This window comes from Lissotriton helveticus, chromosome 4_1 (assembly GCF_964261635.1).
Source record: "Lissotriton helveticus chromosome 4_1, aLisHel1.1, whole genome shotgun sequence".
NCBI classification, from domain to species: Eukaryota; Metazoa; Chordata; class Amphibia; order Caudata; family Salamandridae; genus Lissotriton; species Lissotriton helveticus.
In genome coordinates, this window is record NC_136063.1 from 257,461,106 (window position 1) to 257,473,961 (window position 12,856).

Consider the following 12,856-nt stretch of genomic DNA (forward strand, 5'->3'; position numbering starts at 1 on the left):
TGATTGTTTGATGATCTCTGTATCATTTTGTACTACCAGAAATTTAGTTCATGCGAGGCATAGAAATTTGAGTACAATGAGTTGCCGGGCAGAGAATATCGGTCATGTTAAGCTTCCGTTTTTCTGAGTCTTTTTTCCTACAGATGAACATGCAAACTTCAATAACAGATGTGTTTATATGTTTATACAATCTCATTATTTCTGCTTTGATTGTATGTTATACACCTTAGAAATATCGATAAGGTCTCTTGTGCATACTGAATACCTATGAATCAGCATATTACTGAAATACAGTACTCTGTTCAGGAAGGCCTCCGAGCACTAACTTGATGGTAAAATGGGTATCAAGCTGGTATGTCCAGCCGGAACAGCATGCCGGCCCACATTCCAAACAGGCTCTGGGCAGGAAGTGATCCTGCGGCAGAATTCGACCTTCCTTACAACTCTAAAATCAAAATGCTTTGAAACTTACCTCTGCATAGACTCCATGGAGGAATAACTGGAATCTCCATGGTTATCTGTGGTTTATAAATGGTGAGTCAAAGGTGGCCATGGTTAGGACAAATCTTTCCTTTCCGATGCTAGGTGTCTCCCTTTTTACTACAAGTGTAAATGAAGGCCACGAACGTTGGCATGAGGCGTTGTCACAAAAAAGGCAGAGGTAAGAATGTATCCTTGGTTGCATCATTATATTTTAGCAATGTTTTTAATTTTATTAACAAAAAATAAACACTGTGAAGTTAAAAGCACATTTCTTGAATGTAAACTGTCTGATAAATAGATAACCTGGTATCCGAAAGTGACTATAATATTATTAAATGCAGTAGTACCATTAATAACAAATTCAGTTTGATTCTTCACTCAATGGCTATAAATGAATCAAGCATTGGTTCCTACCAGCCATCAACCTTAAAATGGCAGCGCTTAAAGAAGAAAGTATTCTACAGCTCTGAGATTACCCAACTTTTGCCCAAAACACAATGTGGCATGCCTCAGATCTCACACTGGCCCACAGAGCTGGCTGTAAACACTGTGAACAGGCAGTCTCAAGGAACAAGATCCAAGATGTACACTTAGACACCCCTGCTTTCGCAGAAAAGAGCCCCCTCCCTCATAAACTGTTCTTTAGAGCTCCAGACTGTTGATGTCTCTGTTTCAATATTTGAATTCAATGTTATTTCGGTGTTCTGTTGCTGTTTTGCAGAACTGCTGTATTGTGGTGTAGGTTTGATTTCGTTTTGTTTTATTGTGTTCTTGTGGATTGTTATTGTGTTGAATTGTGTAATTGTTGTCTTTGCTTTTGCTTATATGGTGTGTTGAGTTTTGGTTATTATATTGTATTGAGTTTGTCCTATTATGTCTTTGCTGTGGTATTGTTTTGTTCTGTTATATAATAGCTCTGTGTCCGCATTCTGTTGCCTTATGAAGTTACATTACAGACTTGCATGTAAGTATGTGGAATCTGTATAACGTGAACCTGAAAAAAGGAAAGCAGAATGCTGTACTGCATCACAGGCCAAGATACAGTTAATCCTTGATTGGAGCTGAAGACTTAAGTAGGGCAGGTTGACTGTTACTTTGTTGTGATGTCGCGTTCTTCGTCATTTCTTCAGCTCTTTCCTAACTTTAAGCAGAATTTGGGCAATCTTGATTGACTGATGGATGTTCTTCCAGATCCTGGCTGAACAGCTAAAAAGCCTGTTGACTTGTTTTTTCTTTTATGCACTTCTTCATCTTCAGATGTTGGTGTCCTGGCTGTGGTAGCCCCGAGAGCCACCAAATGTGCTGAGCTTGCCTGCCAGATAAGAAGGGTTGCAATGTGATGCTTTTGTAGATGATGCAGCTGGTTTTAAAACAGCTCAGGCTAGCAAGGCGAGCCTAGAGGGAGTTCATCAGGGTGGTTGCAATGTGGGCAGGTCTTAGTTGAGACATATTGTGGTGTGTACGATGGCCTTATGGGGGGGACCAATGTGAAGACTCAGAGGGCACTGAGCAGAGCTTTAACATCTGCCAGAGGCAAGAGTATAAGTGCTTGAATGGGAGTTCGGAAGCCTTTCTCTGGGTGGAGTGGTTCAATTTTTTTCAGTAGAGATAGCTGGTAAGAGGCCATATTGGTTTTCTTTACAGTGTGTTACATGAAGGTGTATCGGACCCAGATTTACTAATGCTTTGCGTTACTTTTGTAACACAAACCCAATGCAGACTCTTTCCCCGGAATTTGCAAATGAACGCAAAGTTGCGTCATTTATTGCTTTGCATAACTTTGCATCAAGGTTTGAAGCAAATCCCTATCTGCAAACATTGATATTGAGGCAGGTATAACAAGGAGGAATGTTTTTGTTTCACATTGTTTTTCCTCCTTTACATGTGTGCTGCATTGTACACCACACATAAAAACCACAAAAACTATGCCTTCTAGAACACACACACCCTAGCACTATGGTGTAAGGATGTGCACAGTCAAAAGTGCGCCAGTGCAGGAGGAGAGGAAAACAGAAACCCTTTCATACAGCGCTGCAACTTTTGCTGTGTTGGGTGAATTTTTTTGTAAAACGGCCTCAGTGTCCAGGGTGAATCCAAGTGACTTGGCATTGGTTTAAATTTGGGGTTCACCGGCTAAGCTATGGAATACCCATGTTCTATACCTACATAGTGAACCCACACTGGTAAAATTCAGGACATGTTTGAAACCTGTTTTTAGGGAATGGGCTGAGCCAAGCGTGCAGTTTCCCACGTACACGCGTGGTAAAGGCAGTGTGTAGTCTAAATCCTGGGATAGGCGATCAAGAGGAAGGATCAGGAGAGGACACAGTCTGGAAAGTGGGGCTGGCACTGGGGTTTGAGGTAGTTTTTAGGACTTGGGGGGTTCAGTTGGTTTCAGGACTTGGGGGGTGGTCAGGTATTTTTATGGCTCAGGGTCCAGTTATTTTAGGGCTTGGGGTCAGGATAGTTTTAGGGCTCAGAAGGGGGGTCTGGGTTGTTTTTAGGGCTCAGGGGGTTTGGGTAGGTTTTAGGGCTCAGGGGGTGGGGTCATTTTTAGGGCTCGGGGCTGGGGTCGTTTTTAGGGGCTCAGGACTGGGGGTCTGCGGTGTGATCTTTACAACACATATCCCTTTAGCAGTCATGCCTTTACCACAAAATTGCGTGGTAAAGGCATGTGTGCTAAAGTATTGCGTTGTTCAGACACATTCATTGTTCAGACAGTGTTGTAGAGGCACGTGTGTTTTCTTTAGCCATGCGTGCCTGTGTCATAGAAGCCTGTTTTAATCTCTATATTATCTCAGGGTGTTTGAAGGTCTTTTATTGCATGAATCTCTTTTGCACCAAGAAACTGCAGCGGAGGCTGCACTTCAAAAATATATTAACAAGAACAAGTTTTTACTTTGTACAATCATCTTCTAGACCATGTTATTATATTTCATTTTGGATTCACATACATAATCGCGCCCTGTTTAACTGTAATTTCACGCATTCAAAATGTTACCAGGACTAAATTAAAATTAGCTACACATGCCTGGTGCGCCTTATCTCGGGCGCAGAAACTGCACCAGCCTTGAAGGGCCTTGATGGAGGGAAGGACAATCCCATAAAAAAACTGACAGAGGTCACTCAAGGGCAATCATGTCAGTGGCGAGGTCACCCAGGCCTGTGCAGCTATATACATTTCACCTGTCTGTCATCAGCACATGCCTGCTCGCCACTCGGTAACATTATTAGCTGATCTTCAGCCTACAAAACGCCGCTGTCGTGGGGAACCCACTACAATCATCCAATTGTAGTGTAATTAGCCGCTGAGCATTAAGTCAAGCAGCAGTGCACTGCCCGCTCTTCTTAAAAGGGCCCTTCACATAGAGGCCATCCATGCATCCTGCTGGGATTGAGCCTGCGATAAGTGCTGCGCCTGCGGGGAGCCCAGCGAGCCATTAATTAACAAACGTTGAAGAGCTGCAGCCGGGGAGATAAGGGAGGCAATCACATGGCCATCGTGCAACTCCTGGGCGCTATATATGACTAAGGAATAATCTAGGAGCCATCACTTGTCCTGCCTCCAACTGTTTTCTAGGAGTGTTCTTGAAGGTAAGCCACCCTTCATATTCATGGGTTCCTAGAGAGGTATAGAATATATACGAGCGCTTGGGGTGCCATAACATATGGGAAACGTGCACAGCTGACATTCTTATGCGCTTTAGGGAGACTGGAAAAATGTGGATACATCATTTTACTGCAGAAATGCACTAGTGTGTATTCTTTTATTAGAAACTATACATTAGTCGGGAGAAAATAATTGTTACCCCCATATAGTTTTTGTTTATGGTAAGATTTAAAATCGCAGTCAGTGCTGCATTAGGTAATTTATCATTGCGTCTTAAAGCATTTAAAATATTCGTTTGCATCCATTAGATTTTTTTCAGTAAAGAGTTGCTTTTTAAATTACATATTATTATGTGCTGTAATGATAGAAAAGGTTGTTTGATTATTTGTTAAACTCTTGTATTGGAGCCAGGTGTCGCTTTGGTGTATATAGAAAGCAGGTAGGCCTTTCTCGGAGTTCTAGGGCTCTCTTTATTCCAATTTAGTTCCAGACTTTCTGTTCTGGACCATTTCCTGTATTAATGGACATCCCCTTTACACCAGAATAGCAAAGACTGACCTCTTCAACTGGAGTGTAATTTGCTAAAACCCACTAAATTCGTGCCCAGAGGTTATACATAGTGAAGAAACATTCGAGTTTATTGCTTTTGTGAATGGAATAACTAAATGTATCCTGTCCAATTGTACTTAATTCAGCAGGCAGCAGTTTCTGGTCGGGGGCTAGTGTCCAAACTCTGGATTGAGACAATGATTGTAATCCAGCTGGCAGGTGTGTTGATGGTTTTGCACATTGGTAAGTCGGCGCATGTCCATATTTCCTTTCTTTCTATGGGCCATCTCTAAGGCGGGAGTGCATGTGCTGGGACCAGCCTCCTAAAGGCTTTGAGCAAGGGGTGTCCACCGTCTGTCCAGGATAGCCGGGTGCATGACTGATTTTCAAGTTATCAGTACAGTGCATTTCTAGACAAGGATTCTATATGTAAATGATTTACGTAGAGAGCGATTATCCTGAAAGTGATGTTTGATACAAGCCTTCCTGGACCAATTTAAGAACACCCCTGAGGGATCTAATCATCCAGGGCGGGATGCTTCTGTATTCCAACAAACCATGTGGAAGTGTTGCATTTTAATTGCATGATTGTATATCCTCTGAACATCAACAGGCAACGACAAGCAGTTCTAGAGTTTAGCAGCTATGATAAGGGTATTTGTCTTGGAACAACATCCCTGTATCCTAGGACCACCCCAACACTGCTCCAATTTAGGAAAGAGCTGAAATCTCCCCTCTTTAAAGAACACTACATCAGAATGCATTAACCATCCACAAACTTGTTGACCTTAGGCTTGTCTTTGTACATGAACAGCACTCCACTGCATTTGGCTAGGTTTCTTCTTTAGAACTACAACATACACACATTATCAATGAGGTGTGACCAGGCTTCATCAGTATGATCTACTCTGTTAACACTATTGATCTAATAAGCAATACTTGGCAACATTAGTTTGTAATCATAGTTGAGCTCTAAACAGCTTCCAATAAGACCTAATTAATTGAATTGGTTGAATATTTAAAGCTGAAAATACATTTATTAATAGAATTAAAGAATAGGCAAATTAACCATAATCAAAGTAATTATGATTTGTGAGCTGTAGGTGGCTTGCATTTTCTTCTACCTGCTAGCTAGATAAAAGATTGCTATTTAAAATTTATTTTAAAACACATTTTTTTGTAAGACACTTTGAGATTATAAAAGTAAACATTCATACTCTGTTTATATTTTTCAAATGTAAAGTTAAAAACTGAAAACTCTGTTTCTAATTTCGGGAATTGTACTGATTTCTCAGGTAGAACATAGAAGTGCTTTACTTCATCCGCAATGTACTGAGTCTTCTCCGTTGCACTATTCAAGGATGAAGGAATTAGGAAACAAAGCACGTGCTCTTGGAAGGACCTCTTGTGAACATGTACTTCAGTGAGTGTGGATGTTATATGAAGGAATGCTGTGGTTGGTGGCACTGATGTGGTCGTAGAAGCAACAAGTAAAGAGCTAGCCAATAAGTAATGTACTCAAACTAGACACTGTGAAAGAGGCTGGAACAACCGTGGGTGTTCGCAGTTTGGGAAATTTTGTGAAAGTTCCACAAAAGTATGTGTAATTAAACGAAATTCAAATTTGTGGTGTTGGTCTAACTTTTGGGGCAAAATGTGTCTGTGGAGCTATTTTTGGACCGCCAGGGCTTTTAAACAAAGCACTGAGATCAACAGACACTCTTGTTCTGGTAAATTTGTACAGCAAATTGCATGTAATTACCCAAGGAGTCTTATTGGTTTAATTTTCGAAATTTCGCATAATAAGCATAATGCAAAATTCCCAAAGTTACTCAATTTACGCTATTGTAATTTGAATTCGCCCAGGCCGGATTATTAAAGGTGAGATGGCTAGAAAGATCGAAGAGTGTGTCAGGGAGGTCCTAGCAATGGAAAACCTTGTGCTGGATGGATGAAAAAGGGACCGACACAAGGGGACTCTGTTGGAAGCATAACAATGGGTTGTAGCAAGAGTTCAGTAAGGCTCAGTAAATGCGGAGTTGGTGTATTCAACCAGTACTATGCATCTATGTATATTATTTCCAGTGTGGTTTTGTCTTGTACTATTGCGTTTCAAAAATATAATTTGATGCCATTAAAAAAACACAAATCATACCCGGGAGACTTAGTTTATGTCAAATGCCACATGTCAAATTCGAAAGATGGAGAAAAATGTTCTGGCCTCAATTTACTTAACTTTGGCCCACATAAACGTTGCCTAATTGGCAAAATATGGACTTACCTTTGTGAAATATGTATTGTGGTTAACAGAACCTGAGTAAATATTAAACACAACGTCAATAATAAACGTAACGCCCAGGTAGGCCCTCATTAAGAGTGGCTGGGGCTACGGAATGTTAATGCCACACCAAGAGCTAATAATATCAAAGAGACGGGCAACATCAGGCTCTGGTATGTGCAGTGGAAATACGAGCTGATCACCTATAGCCCAGTGTGGAATATGGAACTACATGCAAAAATGAGTGTTTCTCCAGCTATTCCTGCATGAGAACCTGTAATTCTGAGGCCTTTTTTCTTAGGGACCCAGTCCTGTAGGCAGAACCTGGTGGATTTAACCCAGGAAAATATGGAAGATTGCCTCACACATAAACACTGGGGAGGGGCAGATTTACTAACATTGTGTGCTGGGTTTGCCTTGTACAAGTGACGCAAACTGGCCAAAAATGTTTATTTGGAATGTATTTTCAAGTGCAAAATAGGTTTTGTGGTGGAAACTGTCGGAAACTAACACAAACCATTACTCTGTGCTACGGACACCTTCCATGGGTTTTGACATGAACTCCTACCTACTAACAATAGTAGACAGGGTATAGCTCAAGTAATGGGTTTGACTCCCACCCATGGTTTTTGACGTGAAATCCCACCTACTAACAATAGTAGACAGGGTTTTGCACCAATAATGCTTTATTGGGGCAGACAAGAAAAGGAGCTTTTGTTTCTCCTAACTTCTCTGACTTAGCTTGTGTGCTGCATTATACAGCACTTTACAGCATATACAAACCGGGAAAAGTTTAAAAGTTATTCTAAGTGTAGTGTATTGTGTACAGGAAGTCTACTTTTCCAGTACCACACCTATGCTAGACATGATGGAGACACCTTTGCAACATGCTGCAAAGGTGTAGGTGTGGCACTAGGCAGCCTGATTGTGTGCCACCACTAGTGAGAGAGAAAGGTAGCACTGTATCCTAATAGATATGTCTAAACAAAGTTGCTGCAATTTTTTTATGTTTTGTAAATTTTACCATTTTTAGGGATATTTTATTTGAAACCTTTGTTCCTAAAATATAATGTTCGATCCACTAAAAATGCTATGAGGCTAGTATCTACTCTGGAAAGCCCGGATGTTTGCTTTTATGTGGCATCTTATATTTTAAAATGCATTGCTGCTAGGAAATCTATTACTTTTTAAGTTTGTATATATTATGATATGGTGCAATGAATCTGGTATTTAAGGCATCCTGCACTTTTTGCATAACTTGCACAAAAGGGAATATAGCTTGCACGTGACACTTTATAGGATAATTTGCACATAATGTACACTTGTCACTTTTGGTAAAATTTGTGTGACATGAACACAAATTATAGTAGGTATTTCATTGTGTAATTTATACATTAGGCAACATTTAAAATTCCTGGGTGACCATTGTCTGTTATGTATATTGTAAGCACTAGCCACTTTATCGCGAAATTTCCACATACTGCATAAAATCGTTTAGACATATATGATATTTTATGCAATTTGTACAGTTCTGGACATCTTTTTGCGTTTTTGCACATATGTATAATGCCTATACTGCACAAACAGTTGCCCATGCTAAGTATTAACTATTCTGAGAATGTTATGGAGGCTGTTATTATGTATTTTTATGTTTGCTTATATGGTTGTTATTACAAACCGAATAAAGCTTATTGAACTGAACTGAACTGATATGGCCCAGTGCTTCTCAAACCCTCTTACACAGCGCAGCACAGTAACGTAAGTTGATGCGCAGCATAGTGTGGCAACTTTGCAAATGTCAGCCCTGTTGAGGTGACACCGCAACACTTATAATCATATTTTCTATATTTTATATTTTATTTTTATTAAGCATTAAACTACATGGCCTTTACCTACAAAGGGGCAAAATAAGAAAGCATAACTAATTTGAATCTTAACAAAATAGAATAGGAATGTTTCTGTTTTAAATACCATAGTCTTTGAAAAACAGAAGAGAAACACATTTTGCTGGGGTTTGATCAATTCAGATTTTACAGTACTACAAAAGTTAATAACAGAGTCACGATTACAGAAGAATGACCACACCTGCAGTAATTCTAATTGGCTGTCCAAAGCTAAATGTTCACAGAATCAACTTCATAAACACAGCAGATGTTGTAGGTAGGGAATGGGATACTCTTTCTCCACCCCCCAGACATCTCTAAAGTTGCTACTTCTCTCACAATACACTAATACAGTTTGCCCAATCTGATCCAATAATCTTATTTACATATTTCAAATTCTACACACAAATATGCATGTTGCCCTCCACCTTTTTAAGCCAAACAATGTGTTACCCCAGAGTCTCCTTGTTATGCCTCATGCACAGTGGTAATAACTAAGGGGCATATTACCAAGGCAGGCGATATGAAATTATCGCCGCTTTTGCGGCCGTTTTTGCCCGTAAAGCGGTGATAATTTCATCGCCCTATTAGCAACCTGTTGCTGACATCAGTTAGCAACAGCTTTTAGGTGATAGCGAGCGGTTTGGGGCCCGCTTTGCATGTCAGCGATTTTTATCGCAAGGACATATAATAATAATAATAATAATCCACATTTGTAAAGCGCACAATCACCCGTAAGGGTCTCTAGGCGCCGGGGGCCGTCGGGGAGATTAAGCGAGCTATTGCCCAGAGTCACATGGTGCTGGACTAACCTGCCGCCGGATCCGGGGATCGAACCCTGATCCCCAGATTCCAGCGTCAGTCGCCCTGGCCACGGCGCCACACCTCTCCCTCATGCATCCAACCTGTTAGCGACTGAAAGTAGTCGCTAACATCGCTATCGCCTATTATCAACTCAGGCGTAGCGACAAAAAAATGTGCGCAAAGCGCGAATATAGCTGAAAACTAACGCCTTCTCAGACCAGTTCTTAGCCTGTATATCCAATGGGAGGTGGATATTCAGGCTAAATCCCTATTAGCGATAATGCCTGAATATCGCTGGATTACCAGCGATATTCACGCATTTCGCCGCTATCGCCGGATATTTTATCGCTTTGGAGATAAACATTGCTAATAGCACGTTATCTCTGCAATAAAATCCGGCGATGCGGGCGATAAAAAAAATGTCGCTAAGCTTATTTAGCGATAAATATCGCTAGTTGTTGATAATATGCCCCTAAATTCCTTGCATCGTTTACCAGGTACAAATATTTCTCTCTATGACTGGAGGGAAACATGATTTTGGACTCAAAAGATGCCTTTTGAGGTCCAAGGTGTAGTTTTGTGTTGAAAAAGCAAAACCCAGCCTTGTTCTTGGCTGCGCTTAAGATGGCAATGAATGTGGAGGGTAGTTTCTTTTCTGGGTGACTGCTCCCTTTCATCTGACTGCTCTAGTTCAATGTCTGTTTAGATTGGTTCAGGAATCGAAAACGAGGTTAGTGATTCACAGGAGGAAACAAACAAGGGAGGCGATTAGACTTTTCACCTAAGGTTCCCCCTGTAAAGTCCTCCCGTGATCAATGGATTGGCCACTTTTGTTTAGACATGGATGATACTCAGGCTTCACAGGACCAATGAACTTGTTTTTTGATTTAATACATTCTTCTCTTCCTCAAAGCTTGTGACCCCCTGCCGCTTCACAGGACCACTGATCTTGTTTTTTGAGTTAATACATTCTTCTCCTCTTCAAATCTTGTGACCCCCTCCTTTTGTATTTCTAATAACCATAATAAGTCACAGTGGAACTTGTGGGACTTTGGAACTAGAGTGGTGGCTGTGTAATGTAGACCTTTTGGGTGGGAGACCTTTCTAGATTGTTATTGTTCAATAACCTCTGCTTTCCATTAACTTGGAAGACTTCCTGTTGGCCGGGTTCTTGCCATTGTGTCCTCATATAATCTATTTAGTGGAGAACTAGCCTCCGAAAGGATTCTCTTTGGTTCAATTAAGCTCAGTTGTTCTCTTTCCTCTCTACCAACAGGTACATTTGAAATAGGGAGCCTACAATCTCTAGGGTGGTGTGAGAGGTTGTTAAAGGTGCAAGTGGATGCTCTCACCCACATCACACTTGTGGCTCTTGAGTGAGGCTTTCTGGACTGGCTCCTTATCACCATTCCGTTCGAACTCTAGCTTTCTTCCTCTACTGTTGCTTCAATCCAGGATTTCCTAAATCCAACTGCTTGGTGAAGTAGGTGATAGAAACAGTGGAGATTGGACTCTTTGGGTCTGCTGTAGTGTTTGGGGCAGCTGATGGCCAAGTTACACTCCAAGGGAGGTTTGTGGCAGGCTCTTACTACACCTGTCTTTGGTCCTCCCATGACTTCATGGAGTGGATTTTTAACCCCTTGTGTGATCATGACGGCCCCCGGCTGTCATGAGTCACGGTGGGCGTGTGCGCACGACGGCCGGGGGCCGACCGAACCTCGTCCAAGAATGGAATGTCCAGCACTGCAGCAGAATTCACTCCACAGCCAAGGTGTTAAAAGGCAGAATTGCAAAATCGGGCAACTACATCCACAACTCATCCACAACTCTAGGGTGCCGTAACTGAACAAATAGCTAGGGCATGTGCCAGTGGTGGAAGCAAATTGCGAACTGGGATTGGGCATGTCCCTAATCCAAAACATTTGGGGCCAGATGTAGGTAATCCCAGATTACCGATTCTTAAATACCGAATCATACCGATTCGGTATTTAAAAACAGGCAAATGGGATGTAGGTAATTTTTCTTTAAAAGTTACCGAATCGGCAAGTTTTGGTAATTACCGAATCGGTATTTAACGAATTATAAAATGGGAAAATCACTCATTTGAGTGCTCCCTACATATCAGGATTTGGTAATTTACCGAATCGGTATTTAAGAATTCGGTAATTTACCGATTCCTTAAATTACCGATTCAGTAAATTACCGAATCCTTCTTTTTTAGCCTCCTACATCTGGAAAGCCTATTACCGGTCGGTAATGGCCGATTTCGGCCGTTACCGACCGGTAATAGCCTACCTACATCTGTCCCCTAATGCTTTGTCAATCAATCAATTAATCAGGTTGTATTCATGAAGCATGGTTTGTCACCCGAGAGGGTATCCAGGACCTTGCTGAAGGTCTCAGTCAAAAAGCGAGATCTTAAGCCCCTTCCTGAAGTCTGTCAGCGAGGGCGAGGTGCGGAGGTGGAGGGGTGGGATGTTCCAGGCTTTGGCGGCAAGCGGCAAGCTGGGTAAAGGAACGTCCTCCTAGGCATTCAGCTACACTTTCTTTATGCAGTTGTGATTTTTACAAGTCTCCTTGGCAGAACCTTTTCTGATGTCCTTGGATGAGTGATGGCCTCGAAGCCCAGGCCTCACACCCCTGACTCTTTTTCTTATGCCCACATCCAAAGCCAATAATCGCCCTCAGTAAAGCAGTGACAGAACAAAAATACTAGCCGGAGCATTTAAAAAATATCAAAATGTGCCAAGAGGTGCATAAAATGTTCAATGGCACTAACAGGTAAGAGACGATGGTGCCAAGAAATGAGGCTTGGTTTAATAAACCCACAGTGCATGGGAGTGGAGATCACAAACTCAACATCAACCCTGTCCCTCTAGATAGTTCAATCATCACTTAAATAACAGACTTGGAACTGCACAGTGAGAAGCCAAATGACACTAACTAGGCAGAGCCCCCCAACTACCCAGGTTCCTCTGTTACTCGCTCTCTCACTACTTACAGGCATGTTTTCCTGCCAACAGGTTCCTACTGGCTCTTCATAGCTTGCCATGGTGATGGAAGCAAAGCAAAGTGAGCAAACAGACATGAGGGCAGTCATCAGAATTGCAATGCAGCTTCTACCTCTGATTAGGAAAGTGGCAGCAGGCGAGGGGAGCCACAGCAAGCTGTACCACCAGCATGCACATGGCTTCCAGTGTGAGCACACGCATTATCACTCCCACCGATGGTCCACCGACCACTAGTCAT

At 41.8% G+C, this 12,856-nt stretch overlaps 1 protein-coding gene across 2 annotated transcripts in view; it reads left to right on the forward strand.

Moving 5' to 3' along the window:
* Positions 1 to 3,953: 3,953 nt before the first annotated feature.
* OC90 (otoconin 90) overlaps positions 3,954 to 12,856 on the forward strand; it is a 619,335-nt gene continuing 610,432 nt past the window's right edge. For both annotated transcript variants that reach the window (XM_078685553.1, XM_078685554.1), the window contains exons 1-2: positions 3,954 to 4,077; positions 4,789 to 4,885. In XM_078685553.1, the coding sequence (XP_078541679.1) occupies positions 4,840 to 4,885 (46 nt within the window). In that variant the 5' untranslated portion in view covers positions 3,954 to 4,077; positions 4,789 to 4,839. The remainder of the gene's footprint in view (positions 4,078 to 4,788; positions 4,886 to 12,856) is intronic.